This window comes from Mus musculus, chromosome 7, assembly GCF_000001635.26.
Source record: "Mus musculus strain C57BL/6J chromosome 7, GRCm38.p6 C57BL/6J".
NCBI classification, from domain to species: Eukaryota; Metazoa; Chordata; class Mammalia; order Rodentia; family Muridae; genus Mus; species Mus musculus.
In genome coordinates this window covers 65,515,380-65,533,440 of record NC_000073.6, presented here as the reverse complement: position 1 = coordinate 65,533,440, position 18,061 = coordinate 65,515,380, and the positions used below count along the sequence as shown (strand labels likewise).

General features: G+C 45.7%; 1 protein-coding gene across 10 annotated transcripts in view; it reads left to right on the top strand.

Moving 5' to 3' along the window:
* Positions 1 to 5,590: 5,590 nt before the first annotated feature.
* Tjp1 (tight junction protein 1) overlaps positions 5,591 to 18,061 on the top strand; it is a 231,686-nt gene continuing 219,215 nt past the window's right edge. For 9 of the 10 annotated variants that reach the window (XM_006540786.4, XM_006540785.4, XM_006540783.4 and 6 more), the window contains exon 1: positions 5,591 to 5,877. In XM_006540786.4, coding sequence (XP_006540849.1) covers positions 5,705 to 5,877 — 173 coding nt within the window. In that variant the 5' untranslated portion in view covers positions 5,591 to 5,704. Of the gene's footprint in view, positions 5,878 to 16,589; positions 17,190 to 18,061 lie in introns of those variants that run through there. The other variant, XM_030242356.1, reaches the window with a different exon arrangement.

The following is an 18,061-nucleotide window of genomic DNA, read 5'->3' as shown; positions in this document are numbered from 1 at the left end:
CATGCTGAAACAGCTATCGTGATAGAATGTTGAAAGGACCTTTTGAATATTTTAATATCACCAGCTATGTGGGGATGCCATCACAGCTGGCCAAGGTTCTCCACAAAGCTACCAATGCTCTGGACTAGCTTTCTGCAAAGCTTGCCATCTTCCAGAATCAGGATTTGTAGATCCAAGAATCATGGAAAGGAAATGAGAGCGTGCTCTCTTACCCTTATTCCTGATTCCTGCTTGCTTTTCTCCTGCTCTCTTGCTCCCCCTTTCTCCACATTCCCCCCACCCCCACGTGGCCATGGCTTCTGCTTCTCTACTCTCTCTTTCTGCCTTTCTACAATAAATGCCTTAAAACCATGGTGGGGGGGGTGGGGAATGAGAGGTCACCATTCACTGGAAACCCCAGTGCCTCCGTGGCAAAAAAAAAAAAAAAAAATGTTGTTCCCTGTCCCTGTGGGCATGTGTTCTGTTGTCCTAGAGTCCTTAGAGCTAAAGGGAAAAATGCTTTGATCAGGAGACACAAAATGGCTCCATTGAGCTGGAAAAACAGGCACTTTGGACTCCTCGTGCCTTGGAATCAACAAAGAAGGGAGTTACTGTGCTGGGTGGGGGTGGTTGATCCTGACTCTCAGCTTAGACTGTGGATCTATGGTGCTGATTACAATGGAAGTGTGGAAGAGACTGTCTGAAATGAAGACGTCCCTCACAGCATCTCATAATGATGCTGTATTCTGTGCTTCAAGCCAGTGGAAAACTCGATCCTTGCTAAGGAAGGGCTACTAATGGTCCAGACCATTAGGAATAAAGATGTGGGCTTTCCACCAAATGAAGGACCATATCCCAGAGGGCTTGCTCATGTACTGTTGGGCTCAGTCACTTGCATTTTGTTCCTAATTGTAAAGTTTTCTTGGCAGATTGTCCCTTTCATCTTTAGACAATGCCTTTGTTTCTTCCTGTAACAACTTTGTTCCTGAAAGTTTCTTGTCTCTGGTGTTTAAGCAGTCATTCCAGTTCTTTTATTACTATGTGCATGGAAAGTGACCTTCTATCCCTCCTCTTTTAACTCATTTGTATCTCTCAAATGTGTCTTTTGGTAACAGCTTGGGAAGAAAGGACAGAAGTCAGACACTCAAAAGGCCATAGAGCACATCATTCTCACTAAGACTCTGTAGGGTTTTGCTGATGTTTCTGTTATTGTATTAGTTTGGATTTTGTTTTTTGGGTTTTTATTTATTTTTTATTTATTTATTTTTTTTTTTTTTGGTTTTGGGTTTCTTGTTTTGTTTTGTTTTTTTTGGGGTTGTTTTTTCTTTTTCTTTTTTTCTCTTTCTTTCTTTCTTTCTTTCTTTCTTTCTTTCTTTCTTTCTTTCTTTCTTTCTTTTTGATTTTAGTTTGTTTTGTTGTTTTTTGAGCAAACCTCTTTGGAATGTTGCAAACCTTTCATGGATCTCTGCAGTTTGGCCTTTCCTTCTCTTCTCTTCTCTTCTCTTCTCTTCTCTTCTCTTCTCTTCTCTTCTCTTCTCTTCTCTTCTCCTCTCTTCTCCTCTCCCCTCCCCTCCTCTCCCCTCCCCTCCCCTCCCCTTCTCTTTTCTTTTCTTTTTCTTTTTTCAGTGTTCTACCTTTTATGTTCACACAGACTCCTCTGCCATCCAGAAAGTATTTCGCTCATGCTTCTTTCTATCTCTCATTTTCCCCAATATGTCCACCTGCCTCTGTATAAAACGACTGCTCAGCACAATGTAGTGTTTCATCAAACATCCCACAAACAGCAAAAGCCATGCAAAGGGACAAACAAATAAAAGAAATGGCAAATGTTTGCTGGTGAGACTTGATGTCTCTTAAGAACTTAAGAAAATCGTATTGGACAGGGTAGTCCCTGGTGCCGGTGCTCAGGAGGCTGAGGCAGGAGGATTGTAATGGAAATTAGCAAGCACCCATCTCAAAATGACTTTTCTAAGTGGGAGTGTAGCTCAGTGATAGAACATTTGCTTAGCATGCACTACCCCCGGGGTTTATCCTGAGCACTGCTCCAAGGTCCTCTCTGCATGTGTGTGCATTTAAAGTATTGGAGACCTACTGGTCCCTCATTTTCTGTTAGAGCTAAAAGGCCTGGACAAATGGAAGTGAAATGGATGTACAGTTGCTTTCCTGCCTGAGTGTGAAATGGTGCCAGGGGCCAAAACCACAGGGAAGTTTATGTGTGCAAATCTTACATGCCTATTAATTCAAAACTGGAGAGGAGACTGTGGAGGGTGAGGATTAACATTTGGTATTTCTTTCTGATGGGAATACAGGCAACCTGTTCCCAGTACTCATGTGTACATTACACACATACATACATAGTTTTGGCTGTCCAAGTTCAGATATGCCCAGTATCAGCTACTACATTTTAGTAAAAGAGCATCCGTCCCTCAAAGAATGGTTCAGATTTCAGTTAGCATAACACTTGAACTCTGAGCAAATGGGTGGGACACAGGCTCTGCTTCTGGTCATTCAGTCCACAGTCCCTTCTAATGGAAGTCCATCATAATCAGTGATCATCACAACAGATTATTGGTGTGTGGGTGTGCGTGTGCTTGTTGTATACCGTGTGTGGTAGTTTCAATGATAATGGCCCTCATAGGCTCATATTTTAGAAATCTTGGTCTCTAGTTGATGGAACTGTTTGAGAAAGATTAGGAGGTGTGGCCTTATTGCAGGAAGTGCCACTTGGGGTGGGCTTTGAGGTTTCAAAAGCTCATGCCCTTTTTGAGTTTCTCTGTCTCTCTCTCTCTCTCTCTCTCTGTGTGTCTCTGTCTCTGTCTCTGTCTCTGTCTCTCTCTCTCTCTCTCTCTCTCTCTCTCTCTCTCTCTGCCTCGCTCTTGTCTCAAGATGTAAGCTCCGAGTTACTGCTCCAGTACCATGCCTGCTGCCAGGCTCTCTACCACAATGGTCATAGACTTACCCTCTGATACTATAAGGAAGCCCCCTATTAAATGCTTCCTTTTATAAGTTGCTTAGGTCACAATGTTTTGTCATGGCAATGGAAAAGTACAAGTTTCTCAACAAACTCTGTGGCTTTTGCCTAGGCTGATGACCAGCAAGCCTCATAGATTCTCCTGTCTCCACCCTGTGCCCCACCCCTTCACTACTGGGATTTCAGGGGTGGGAAACAACAACTTCTCTCTCTCTCTCTCTCTCTCTCTCTCTCTCTGTGTGTGTGTGTGTGTGTGTGTGTGTGTGTGTGTGTTTGTGTGTGATGTGTGCTCATGTGCATGTGTGTGTGCATGTGTGTATATAGTATGTGATCATATGTGTGTGTGTGTGTGTGTGTGTGTGTGTGTGCATATGGGTATGTATGTGTGTGGTCGTGTGTGTGTGTGTGCACATGTGTGTATGCTTGGTATCCAAACTCCAGTTAACATGCTTATGCCAATCTTATCCACCAATCCACCTGTATGATCCCACAGAAGTTCTTCCAGAGTGTGTCTGTGCTTGGTCAGTGGACATCTGCTATTAAGTTTAGATGCTGGCATAGAGATGCCATTACATCGATGTTTTTTTCTTGCTGTGCTTGAAGCATACAACATTGCATAGAATTGGAAAGAAGATATTGATCAACAAAGACGAAGGGGCAGCAAAGAAACAAGAAACACAGTGAGGATGGAATTCAGGTGCAGTCTGTTACATAAGGGGAAGAATGGAAGGAACAGGCTAACTGCAATGACCCTTGCCCACCCTGGATATTCCTACCTCCTTCCATAATAAAGTTGACCTTTCTCCGCAGAGCTGACCCTGGCATGTCTCCATGGGCCATCCTAAATACTGCTCCTTCACACTGCTCCCTTTGTTTTTATTGCCTAGTGGCCAACAACCCCAGGGTGAAAGGAGGACCATAGAAACTGACCTAGGAGAGTGATGAGAAGCCACATTTGGTGGCATATACCAGTAATCCCATCACTTGGAGGCTGAGGCAGGAGGATTGACACGAGTTCAAGATCAGCCTGGGCAACAGAGTAAGAGCCTGTCTCATACAAGAACCAAGCAAAAACAGAAACAAAAGAAAATAATGTTGTACTAGTATGTTCCAGCTTCGCTGAGATCAAACACTGACCAAAGGCAACTTTGGGGAGGAGGGTTTAAGTTTACAATTCTGCATCACAGTCCTTCACTGAGGGAAAGCAAGGCAGGAACCCGGAGCAGAAGCTGACGCAGAAGCCATGGAAGAATGCTGCTTACTGGCTTGCTCCGCATTGCCCACTCAGCCTGCATTTTATAGATTCCACAACTACCTATCTGGTGGTGGCGCCATCCACAGTGCGCCAGGTCCTCCCATATCAATCTTTACTCAAGAAAATGCTCACATCGACAGGCCGGGTTGACAGGCCCATCCCTCAATGGGTGGAGGCAATCCCATCCCTCAGTTGAGATTCTCTCTTGGCAGGTCACACAGTGCCACAGACAGCAGCCAAGCATGGCTCAAGGTGCCCGCTATGGTGTGCCTTTGTGGGTATACTTGCATGTGGGAACCATGTGACAGCCAGAAGTGGATATCGAGTGATTTCCTCAAACAGTTGTCTACCTTCTTTTAGACGGTGTGTGTGCATGTGTGTGTGTCACTGATTTGGCAAGACTCGCTGACAAGTTCTATTTTTTACAGGAGTGCTGGGGATGGAACTCAGGTCCCCATGCTTCAAGCACTTGGCTTACCGAGTGGCCTCTCCAGCTCCACCCCCTTCCAGGAGAACTTTGGATCCACAGAGGAGATTGCAATCCTGTTGCTTGCATAGGCTGCTTTTAATTCTTTTTTTAAAAAGTGTGTTTGGAGATTTTTTTAAAAAGATGTATTATTTTATGTATATGAGTACACTGTAGCTGTACAGATGGTGGTGAGCCTTCATGTGGTTGTTGGGAATTGACTTTAGGACCTCTGCTCGTTCCGGTCGCCCCGCTCACTCCAGTGTCAGATCTCATTATCGGTGGTTGTGAGCCACCAGGTGGTTGCTGAGATTTGAACTCAGGACCTTCAGAAGAGCAGTCGGTGCTCTTATCCGCTGAGCCATCCCACCAGCCCAACTTTTAATTCTTAATAACTGCAATATTTTAAATCATAGTGCAACATGCATCCATTGTTTACTTTTTTCCCCGTTTCCCCTATTTTATTGATCCCACTATAGTCCCTTTTTATTAGTTCCACAGTAAGTTTAAAGGCCATGGAGCAATCTCAACTTTTCACAACTGATTGCTGTGGTACTTTTGCCAACTCTACATTTCCACTACCCAGAACCACTATGTGTATGAGGACTGAGCCCCATATAACATATATGCAGCACACTATGCGGAAATATAAAATTGTCAATCACATCCAGGCAGAAAACGAAACATCTTATAAGAGACAAACCACTAAGCTGCAATCATATACATTTTTTTTTTCTGCTCTGAGATTCTTTGCGGTCATAATCGACTGCAAATAGGCTGTCAGCCCCCTCGGGGAAACTGAGGCACGTGGGGTGCGGACCTGCGTGTTGCAAGGCTCGCTTAGCGCCGCCTCCAGGCTGCGCCCGCTGCCGGTGCGCAGCGGTGCCGAGCTCGCGCGGGGCGGCGGAGAGCGGGCGGAGGGCGCGCACGGCGGCGGTACCGGGCCACGCACGGCGGCGCGAGCGGGCCACGCACGGCGGCAGGAGCGGGAGCGGGGCGCGCGGCGGGGCGGCGGATGGCCCAGAGCTGATCTATGCGGCGCTTGGAGGGGCTGTGTCTGCGGCGGCGGCGGCGGCGGCGGGGCCCTGCCCGCGAGCGGAGCGGGGACAAGATGAAGTACCAGAAATACCTGACGGTGCTGCAGATGGCCATCGGCGTCACCCCGTCCAACCGCGGCAGCCTCCTGCCGCTCAAGAGGAAGCTGTGGTAAGGACTCGGAGCTGGGGCGCGCGGACGGGGGAGATGGGGGAATACGAGCGGCGCGCGGACAGGGACAGGGGTGCTGGGGACTTGGGGGCAGGGCCGGAGCGCGCTGATGGGGACAGGGGCGCGAGGGCAGGGCGGGGGCTTGGGGCCTGGCAGCGATGGGGCGCGCAGAGCTGGTGGAGCAGCCATCGCCCAGCGTCCGGGCCGCGCGCCTCGCTCCTGCGGGCGGCTTCGAGAACGCGCGGGGAGGGAGCGGCTGGGACCCTGCGCCCCGCATTCTCGCTCGGACTCTCCTTCTCCTGGGCGCCTCGCTTGGACTCTCCTTCTCCTGGGCGCCGGCGAGTGCTGGCTGGGAATTGCACGCAGCCGCCGAGCTCTGCCGCAGACCGCGACATAGCCCTGCAATCCATTGGTCCTTGTCTGTTTGTGCGTCTTCTGTTATTTCCCCGAATGCACCTGCTGTTGGGCACATAGTAAAGATGAGCCGTTCCCACGCTAAGGGGAGGAAGTTGTGATGTTAGCGTCGCTTTGTCGAGGACTGTCATTATATCTGCACGGTTTCTGCTTCCTCCAACCTGGAAGCTGTTAGGGAGGTAATTGGAAGGAACACCATCAAGTGAAAATGTCTAGGAATTATCCAGATCTGGTTCGCACAGTCGTTTATCCTGTAGGTTGTATGTTGTATTAGTATCCAAATATGCCACATGGGATCCCAAAGCCACCTGGGCATTCCACTGGCTGGAGAGGTAGGCTTAAGATTCACCCACAAAAGAAACAAGAAAGGAAAAGTAGTGGGGTGGACATAGGAGTCTGGAGCCAGCCATTGTGAGAGCCAACGACCGTTTTAATTTGAAAATTAGTAGTTAGTGCTTAACATAGGATATGAATACTTTATTTAGATGTTCGATTCTATTGACTGTAGGGTAATATATTCCTAAGTAGAGAAACTCAAAGTGTGGCTGCTTTTGTGAAGTGGAGAAGTAACTTCTGCTATCAAAAACCTGAAACAATGTTTCAAAGTCTATCTGGGTTGATCAATCCAGGAAATGAGGGTTTAAAAAAACAAAACAAAACAAAAAAAAAAAAAAAACCCAAAAAAACAAAACAGTTCCAACAGTGGCCAACAGTGAAGGGAAGACTTACTGTGGGCACAGAGTTGGAGTTTCGCCTGTGCCACTCACAGTGTGACCTTCAGCAAGTTATTGTCATGTTTGTTTCTCCGTGGGTAAGCGGAGACTCTTGTTATCTCACTCATGGTGTTACAAAGATCAGCTCTGATGTCAAACCAGCCTGTTCTACTGCTGGGCCTGGGTGAGTAACAGCAGGGTTGGGAAATGTTAGCATCTTCTGTCGTCCTCCTCCATTTGTTAAAAAAACAAAAAAGTTATTTTGAAAATGGCATTTACTCTTGTTAACCAGCCAAAGACAGCACATAGAAGGCCAGTTGGTAGGACTGGCAACAGTTGAATTAAGATGTGTTCTAGGCGGCTGGGCATTGGTGGCGCAGGCCTTTAATCCCAGCACTCAGGAGGCAAAGGCAGGCAGATCTCTTGAGTTTGAGACCAGTCTTGTGTAGTGAGGGAGTTCCAGGACAGTCAGGGCTTCACAGAGAAACCCTGTCTACAAACAAGCAAACAAACAAACAGAATGTGTCCTTGGGGAAAGGGGGTGTGGCTCACCAGAGGCGTGTTTGCCTAGCACGTGCAACAACCTGAGCCAAGCAGTAAAAAAGAAATATATCCGTGGAAGATGATTTTCTTTCTTTTTTTTCTTTTCTTTCTTTCTTTTTTTTTTCTTTTTTTTTTTTCAAATAGATGAAGAATGGGTCATTCTTAGGCAGAGCAGGGTAGGGAGTGCCTACTCCCTACCATCATGTGGAAAACTGAGGCAGGAATATCTTGAGTTCAAGGCCAGCCTGAGACCCTGTCTCAACAAAACAAAACAACTGGCAAGATGGCTTATTGGGTATAAAGGTGCTTGTCCCCAGGGGGTCATTGGACTTGGAGACCCACACAGTCATCAACAAATAGGTCACTCTTGGCTGTATTGTTGGCATATAAGGGGAAAGATGTCAACACGACCGGTTGCTCCAGCCTGCAACTATGCATTTAACTGATGAAATCAACTCTACATCTTGCTGATTTTTCAAGTAGATTCTCCTTCTCTCAACTAGAATATAAATTGCACAGAGGAGGGCTTTTCTCCATTTAATCCATTGCTAAATCCCCCACAAACGCTCTTGAGGCCCCAAATAGCTTCTCAATAAGTATTAGTTAAATAAATAGGTGGGTTCTTTGGGGAGCAATTCTGGGATGCACACCTAGAACCACACACATGCTAAGCAAGGCATTTTCTACTCGGCTACATCCCCAGCCTAATAAATGGATTCTTAATCATGCACAGCTAGGGAGGAAGTTTGAGGAAATCAGTTTCTTGTCACTTGATGTGGGCTAAGGGAGAAGCTGCTGGGCATGATCGTCAGCATTCAATGGGATTTGTTCTCTTTCATCATTTGGAGCGTTGCTTCTGACGATACAGTCCCCAGACACAGAGTCTTTGAAGGAAAATAAAATCCAGGTAATTTTTTGTACTCCAGCAATTCACATTGGTGGCCAGGAGTGAATCAAGGCCTGGAATAAAACCATCTTACTAAGAGATGATCCACCCCCCCCCCAAAAAAAAAAGCTGCTGTGTTTTGTAGCAACTTCTCCATGTTAAAAGCCATGTCGCTTCTATCTAGTGCTAGTTTGCACAAGTTCATCTCATTTCCTCAGTGGCAGACTAAAGAACATAATCTCTTCTCAAAACAGACGTATATTTCTATTTTTTCCACATGTATTTATTTTGTGTGTGGTGTAGGTAGAATGTGTGGTCTATGCCACATGTGTATGAGTGCGTTTCTCTCCCTTCCATTTGTGGGTCCCAGGGGTCAAACTCAGATCATCAGTCTTGGCAGCTCTTATCCAGGTGGGCACTGCATCCATTAGCGAGGGTCTGTAAGGGACAAAAGAAGACCATGAGGAACACAGAGGGAATGGCCAGGTGAGAACAGAGCCATCTCGCTGCCTCACCCCCTTTTTAAGTTGGAAAACATTGTGCTGCCCAGCTCCCGGGATCCATTTGTTTTCCTCCAGAATTTTCTTCTAGATAACATTTCATCCTGTCAGGGTCTTGTAGCAATTGCTTGGAGAATTTGGGGACTGGCCCTGTTAAATGTTACACTGTTGCACTGGGACAGTGCAGGTCCTAACTTCAGAGCTGTATAAAGAAACCTACTGCACATTCCAGCAGTATAGAAGGCAGCGGCGGCATCTGCTCACTTAAAACATGTGAGTTTGTACTATAAAGTCTGCATATATGAAGATTTGTGCCAAGATATTTCTGAAAGTGTGTAATGCTTCCCCCCTTCTCCTCTCTCTCATTCTCTCTCTCTCTCTCTCTGAATGATTATGTTATGTGTAAAAAGACCTCGTGCCTGCAGAGCTCATGTCGGCGTGAAGGACAGAGTAGGGTGATCTCATGCTTTGTCCCCACACTTCAGCCTACTTTGGGTGTTGTCGGCTCTCAGCTTTCCTTTGTGTGGTGTCTCCTGTTTTCCTTACTGGTTCTGCAGAGGGACGGTTGGATCTATGCATCAGTTGAGGTGGAAACCAACCTAAACAGCCTCCCATCAGAGGAACCTCTTCCCAGCTCATCCCTTCCTCTTGTATCCTAGAAACAGGAAGTGGGAATGTTTTCAGTGATCTGCTCAGGATTGCTGTTGCTGTTGTTATGGTTAGAGTATGAAGTGCCCTTCCTCCCTATCGTTGCTGAAGGCCTGCTCTGCCAGCGCAGTTGCTGGAGGTAATCGTTGGCAGGTGACTGGAGCCTAAAGTCTCTGACCCCATCTATCCAATGTTGCCCGATGCATCATCTGAAGGTGTGACTGGGGATGGATGGAAATGTCCAGAGCAGGGAGCACAGGGTGCTAAAGGAGGTCAGTGTGGCGTGTCCTTGGAGGCTTTCTCTTGTCCCCAGCCTCTGTGTGTTAGCTGATTTTATTCTGTCTTCTCAATAGGGTGGGCAGCTTTTTTTCTCTCACACAATGATGCTTCTGCCCCTAAGCCCAGAAGCAAGGAGTCAGCAGATGGACTAAATGCCTCTGAAACACACAGCCGAAGGAATACTTCCCACCTTTGAGATTGTTTCCTCCAGGTGATTGTTACAGAGACTAAAAGCTGTCTAATGTCCTGGTTTTGGAACGGCTGGAGCCTGCTACCCCTGCTCCGGACAGGTGTGTGGTTGTGTGGCTAGCTGTCTCTCCTTGGGGACCACCATTGGTTGCTGCACTAGATTTCCTAGGACCATGAGAACGAGGACTATGAGTCTCAAGTCAAGGTCTCTGTACCCTGGATGGCTCTGGATTGGCCCTCCCTTGACCTTCCTATTTCTGGTGGCCCAGGTGTTCTCAATGGCCATGTTGCGCCAGTCTCTGGCTCTATGAGCTCACAGCCTTTTGCTCTGTGTGCCTTGCTTCCTCTTCTGCCCCTTACAGACATGCCTCGCTGGATTCCCGGCCCATCTGGGGTAATCCAGGATGCTCTCATCTCAAGAACTTCAACTTTGATTGCATTTGCAGACGCTGTTTTTCTAAATAAGGTGAAAAATTTCCACAGGCCCAAGTAATAATTACCCTGATCTATTTTTATGTGAAATGTGACAAACGTTTTCATGATAATTTTATTTTCAACCGTCTTGAGTTTTTGACGCCAACTGCTTCAAGCAGTGTTTACACTGACCTTAGGGGAGGGACCGAGCAAGCTCGCTTCCTGCACATTTCTAAGAATGTCCCCTGCTGGATTTACTTGGATGGTTGTTGGAAGTTACATAGTCTCGATGTGCTAGCTCGCGCTCTCTTCCTCCGTCCCTTCCGGCAGCCTCCACCTGGTGGAGGATGGTAGAGCTGCTGTTTGAGTCACTCCCTGTAGACCTAGTGGAAGTGCTTCCTGGGCATCCTCTCATTCCCTTTTAACCACCTCTGTGAAGTAGGTTCCGGGTTTTCTCTAATTCTTTCACCATTTTACAGACAACGTCATCAAAGTCATTAACGTACCTAGACATGAGTTTCATGCTGGTTAGTGCCGTTAGAAAGCCACAGGAGCAGGAAGAGTACAGCCTGGGAAAAAGAGAATTGCTGAGAATAGATGCCAAGGAACCAGCAAAGCCTTGTAGAAGTCTTTTTGTAGCGCTGGTTCGAGGTGCACTGTTGGGTCGCCTAGGTTTTCCTGCAGGACTGACCCCATGGCAATGCGCAACCAATTGTGCTTTTCCCTGAGGTAGACTGCCTCTTCTGCTCTCGACTCTCCTCAGTCTCCTGTAGGTCTTTGAGTAGGATTGAGGCCTTGAGATTTTTCCCTGTCAACTTTGGCACATCCATTGGTGTTATCTTTGTTCTGCTCATATTTGGGCAGTCATGTCGGTGAGATTTCATTGGTATAGCTTCTGATATGACAGTCTCACAGCAAACCCCCTGATCCTCTGGCCCTCTCTGCCCCTCTTGTACAATGCTCCCTAGGCCTTAAGGGCAGCGGTATTTGCAGATTATCTCCATTGGGGCTCGGCTCTCCAAGTCCACATTTGGATTAATTGTGGTTTTCTGTAGTGGTTCCTATCTATTGAAAAGAGAAGTTTCCCTGATAGGGTATGTGTATGAAGACTCTACTTATCTGTAGGTTTAAGGACAGATATGTATAGATTATTGTTAGGGATTATTCTGGTTTAGTAAATTAGTAGTTGTAGATTCTTCTCAAGTAGCCATGCCCTCACTAGGCTTCCAGTACTAGGCATGGCTTCTCAGTTGTTGAGTGGGTCTTAAGTCCAATTAAAGAGGTGTTGGTTACCACCAAGGTGTGCCTGCCACTGCAGCACCCCTAGGGTTCTTGTGTTAATGCTGGTCACTGATGTAGTTCAAGGGCATCTTAGCTGGGTAGAACTGTTGGGTGCCTCCCTTGGCAGCTTGCGTGGTGCCCTCTGGTACTCTGATCGTCAGGGAGGGGCTTTCAGGTTAGTTCCAGCTCAGGGGTCTCTGAGCCCTGTCTGAAGGGCATTGTATCTTCAGCAATAGGGCCTATTACATGGCTTTTAAATAAGCAAATTATGGATATGGTTCTTTTCACAAATATAATGAATAGCCAGTTATTATTAATCTATTACATGAATGAAGTATTGGGGCGTCTCTAATCTGATAACTATAAACTACAAAGAAAGTTTACTACCTTTAAAAAACACTTTAATTACATCTATTTATTTGTGTGTGCGTGTGAGAGAGAGAGAGAGAGAGAGAGGGAGGGAGAGAGAGTGTGTGTGTGTGTTTTTGTGTGTGTGTGTGTGTGTGTGTGTGTGTGTGTGTGTGTGTGTGCGTGTTTAAGTCAGAGCATAGTTTTCAGGAGCCAGTTCTTCCGTCCCACCAGGGTCCCTGAGACTGAATTTGGTCTTTACTGGCTAAGCCATCTCTTCCGTCCATCACTACCTTAGTGATATGTCCTTGTAGGGGTTGGTGTCCTGTAAAAGCCGGCTGCCACACTGCCCTCAGTACCCCAAGCCTCCTGTTCCCACACCTTTGTTCAGAATCCCCTTTGCGGCAAACAGTCCTGCACTACCTCGTTAGCATTGCCTTGAGTCCGTTAAGGCTAGTAGTCACTCCTGGTTTATTTACTGTTTTATGTGCCCGAGCATATTGCCTGCATGTATGCATGGGCACTGTATGTGTGCATCGTAACTATGGAGTGGAAGTCACAGAAGGGTTTTGGATCCTCTGGAACTGAAGTTGTAGATGATTGTGAATCACCAAGTAGGTGCTGAGAACCAGACCCTGGCCCTCTGCAACCGTAGCAAATGCTCTTCACTGCGGAGACATCTCTTTAGCCCCTAAGTTAGTATCTTGTAGAATGAGTGATAATCTTTGTGAACAATTTTCTTCTTATGTAACTGCTTCATTTTTACCATCTTATTTGTTTATTTGGCCCAGTTCTTCATTGTTACTAAGATCTGTTACTGGAAACTTGAAAGGGGTGAGGCAGAGCGGCTTGAAAGTGGTTTGTACTATGTGGGGTGTGGTCAGAAGTAACTGTGAGCCAAGCTTCCAATTCGCACACATATTGAGTGAAGGCCAGAGGCTCCTGGACACATTTGGCCTCCAGGATGGGGAGCAGAAAGACATTCCAGCTGAGAGAAGGGCCTGGGAGAGGGAGAGGCGGTGCATGGTGGCAAGGAGGTCTGTTGCATCACTGTGTGTCTTAAAAGAGTGATATTTCAGTTTCTTGGGGGACTTACAGAACTTCGCTGGCTTATGTCAGAAGGTTCTAGGACTGGATTTGGACAGCAGCCAACAGCCAGCCAGGGGGTTGCGGCTTCAGGTGTGACATGATTGATAGGGCGAGATTGATGTTTACTTTTCCCTGGTGGCCTCATCCAGGAGATTGCACACACAAGGAACTACGAGGAAATGATAAACAATTTACTGGGTTGGTAATAACGTTTGGGCAGGAGCCAGCTAGTCCCCAAATGAGGGCCTTCTCTAGGAAGCCGACTGCAGTACCCTTCATGGCCAGCAGGGGGAGCATGCATGCTTCCCTCCTGGCGGCTAAGATAATGGAGCCTCCAGTATAGCCCACACCTAGGTCAGTTAATACAGCCATTAACTGGGAGCCGGATTCCAGGAGCCAAGAAAAGGGCTACATTGGAAACAGAGAGTCAAACTCGAGGGCCCTAGGGTCTTGCCTTGTGGGCACATAGGCTATGCCCAAGAGGAAAATGTGGTCCCATAAGAAAATGAGAGGAACATGAAGAGAGAGACCTCCCCTCCCCTCTCACTACACTCAGCTTTCTCACTCTGAAGTCCAGGCTGGCTTAGAACTCACTACACAGAGAAATCCCCCTGTCTCAGTCTTCCATGCTGGAGTTATAGGTGTGAACCACCAAACCCCACTGGAACCTGAGATTTTGAAGGATTTAAACCGTTGTCCTGAGTCACACGGCTACTCCAGAAGATGTCAAGGATCTGACCCTAGTGCCATTCTGTCCTCCAGTTACTCCTGTCTGTAATTACAGCAGAGTCCAGCTGCCCTGCTTTAGTTGATCTGATGTGTGTAGTACTCCTACTGAGACAACACTCATCATTTTATAACTAATGAAATTTAGGGTTTGGGAAAGAACAGCTTTCTTGTAAGTTAGTCGTTAATTTCTCCTTAATTTAAGAGAAGTTATGTAAGGTGCTTAGACCCATGCTTCCCTGTCAACAAAAAGAGCTCCTTTGAGTGTTTCTGGAACTGTCCTCGAGAGTCTGAACTACTCGGTTGAGCTTCATAATACTAGGGTCAGAGAAAGGAGGGACACCTCGGGGAGAGAGGAAGGAGGGAGGAATGAGGGAGGAGGGAGGCAAAAGGCCTGTGCATTGGGGAAGGAGAGATTGATTTTAGATTGAGTTTATTTCATGTCAAATGAAACTGTGTTTGTTAGTTAGTTAGTTAGTTTGTTTGTTTGTTTGGACTTACATGGGTCTTGTCTTAGGGTTTCATTGCTATGAAGAGACACCATGACCACAGCAACTCTTGTATAGGAAAACATTTAATTAGGGCTGGCTTACAGTTTCAGAGGTTTAGCCCATTGTTGTCATGGTGGGAAGCATGGCGGCATGCAGGCAGACACAGTGCTGGAGAAGGAGCTGAGAGCTCTACCTCTTATTTTTTTTGGTTTTTGGTTTTTCGAGACAGGGTTTTTTTGTATAGCCCTGGCTGTCCAGGAGGTCACTTTGTAGACTAGGCTGGCCTCAAACTCAGAAATCCACCTGCCTCTGCCTCCCGAGTGCTGGGATTAAAGGCGTGCACCACCACGACCGGCTTTAATTTATTTCTTTATGATAAAAATATTCAGTATCCTTTCTTCTAGCTGTTTTGAAATATAAAATGCATCATTTTCTTTGGTAGGACTTCTTAAATGTTTTCCACTTCTAAATCTTTTTTACCAAGATAATTTTAAGTGACCTCAGCTATATAGGCATATAAAATAGGTATTCATATAACATTTCAATAATAACAAATTATTAAAAACTTATTTTAAAACATTCTTTAGTATACATATAATTTTGTTATTCATTAGATTGAAGCCGGTTTGCATAGGGAGAGGGATATGCTTGTTTAATATAAAAAAGAATTCAGTCTTTGCGGAAAGTTTGTGCTGCTTGGCACAGCGCCTTCACCATGTCTCAGAGCTGGGCAGCATCTTGATTTGATAATCAGTCATCAATCCTGAGAGTGCTACTTTTCATAAGTATAAAACGATACAGGTATGTTTAAGGCCACTTCAGAAATTGTTGCAAACGTTATCATAATCCCAATTCAAAATTCATTTAACAGGTTTTTTCTCTGAAACTCAAATCAGCAATTCAAAGGGCAGTTTTTGTTTATGTAGGCATGTATGTGTTAATTTATTTTTGAGACAGGGCTTCTCTACATACTCCTGGTTGTCCTGGAACGCACTATCTAGACCAGGCTGGCCTAGAACTCATAGAGATCTGCCTGCCTCTGCTTCCCAAGTGCTGAGACTGAAGGCATGCACCACCACACTGGGCCATAGAGCAATTTTTAAAACCAAACATTCTAACCCAGCAAAATTCAGAGATATGCTAATTTGATACTTATACATTAAAGACTGACGGCAGGAAAATATTGTTTGTTTTCTGCATAGAAACATACATCGTGTTTCTATAAGAGCAGAAACCCTATCTTCAGTTAAAAAAAAAAAAATGCAGTGAATCCTGTGTGGCCGTCTTGAATCTGAGCTGGTATCGCAGGCAGCAGCACTCACCGGTGTTCCCTGGCATCCTGGCACAAGCTATCAAAGTTTGTATATAGTGTTCAGAACTAACACTGCAGTGAAGTCACAGTACACCCCAGGTGAGTGCTGTCTGCGATAATTACGCTTGATTTTGAATTAAGTTTTGGCTCTGGCCCAAACAGAAGCTTTTTATTGTTGCCAAAATTTCCCATGACCACATAACGTTCACTTATGCCAACATTTCCTATGCCCGTAAGTTATGTGACCCCCATGTGAGGTTTTGATCCACAGTTTAAGGAGCTGTGATCTGTAGTCACCCACTACACACACCTGCCCATTCTTTAAATTAGGATATTTTCTCATTTGCTACTGGGGTTTTGAAGTTCCTCATAGACTCTGGATGGCAGCTCTTTTCTCCCCCTGTAGCTGCCTCGTCCCTGTTGCTTGTTCCCTGTTCAGAAGTTGTTTAGTTTGATGTAATCCCATTTGTTTATTTTTTGGTTTGTATCCTGTGCTTTTGATGTCTTGTCCAAGAAAGTTCTTGCCCACCCCAGTGTCCTGAACTGCTTCCCTGTGAGTAAAGCCCTTCATTGTTCTGGGAAGGACTTTGACTGCCCAGGAGACAATGGAGCTTTGAGGTGTGCTTCTTTACACGGCGAGAATCCCGAGCGTGACGTCATCGAATTTGCACGTTGGGAACTCAATTGGAAGGAGGGTTTACAAGAAATTCATCAAAGATTTAAATGCTCATTAAAATTGAATTAATGACAGTCTGAACAAACAGTTAAGAATGTCCTCTGTGAGCTAGCATTCAGAGAATTTTGACATGTGCTTAGTAAGCGAGATGCTGTCCCAAGAGCGGCTTGTAGAGCCACCGTTCAGGGCACAGCTTAAGGGGAACCCAGGGATGGAGTGGAGAAGGATGGGAGCCACTTAGTGTGATGTCCTGGGTTGGTGGTCTCTTCCTCCTCTCTGTGAGGGTAGCTGCCCTACTACGTCCTGCTTTCTTACTTCCTAAAGCAGTCTCTGCTGGCTGGGCCACAGATGAGGCTGTATCTAAGAGATCTGCCAAGTTTCTTGACCCAAAAATGTTTTCCCACAAACCTCCCAGCAGCAAGTCCTGAGTCTCTGTTAGCCATTGAGGGCAGGCACAGTGACTACTGCAGCTGGAAAGTGCAGCCAAGTACAAATAGAAGTAACCCAGGACTCCCGGGCTTAGCAGGTCCCCGAGGCGAGAGAGGACAGTGGAGAAAACCTGAAAAGGAGTGCTTCGATAATGATGTCTGGACGCTTTTGGAGTTTAAATCTTGCTCGTCAATAGAAAAGAGTAAGCTAAAGATAGCAGAAAAAGGGTCCATGGATAGGAAACCTGCCAGCTGTTCAAAGCCAGTAGAGCTTAGGTCGGTGTGAAAGCACCAAGAAGGGAGCGAGGAGGCGTAAGACCAATTATTGCAGAGGACCCTGTGAGGATGCTAGTGGGCCTGCTCATGGGAGAGAAGGTGAGTTTAACTAACTATAGTCAGACCTCAAAACCCTGGGTTCCATAGGAACGGGTTCCATGTGTGGGTGAGAATATGCCGATACTATCTTTGTAATTATTCCCCAGAGAGCAACATTATAATTCCTTGTGTGACATCAGCATTGTATAAATGATCTAGGTGTTATAAATGATCTAGAATGATTTCAGCTCTATGGAAAATGCACATAAATTATGTACAAATATTTCGCCGTTTTCTAGAATTGATTTTAATGTCTGTAGGGAGTCCAGCATGTGTGTCAGCATGTGTGCATGTGTGTGTGCATGTGTGTTTACAGTTAGCCAGCTATTGTTAGAGTCACCCTAATGTAACTTTAAACTGTTACTACTTGGAAACAGAAAGAAGTCCCAAGGAAAGTGGGATCAGAGAAAGCCCAGTCACACTAATCAAGCAGAAAAATAAGGAAGAAAATATTTACAGGAAAATCTATAAGACAAGATGGCAGGAGTACATCTAAGTAGGTCAGTACCCACAGTAAGTTCAGATGGACTCAGATCATCTCAGCAGACACTCTAACTTCATGTCAGGAGTTAGAGATACAACGTAAGAGAAAAGGAAGAGTATTTGGGAAGATTGAAAATATAGGTACACAAAAAAAACATAAACTAGAAAAAAGTAAAGATTAAGACAGATGGGAGAAACTGTCATAAAAATAGCATTAAAGTAAACGATGTCGTTGGCATAGAGATTTTATATAGACTAAATCCATAAGATCCTAGTCTCAGATACTAAGGCGATGAAAGCATTTGAAATATATGAAACAAAAGCTAGCAGATACATAATGATCAGCTGAAAAGAACATATTTGTGGTGGGAAATTTTGCAACAGATCTT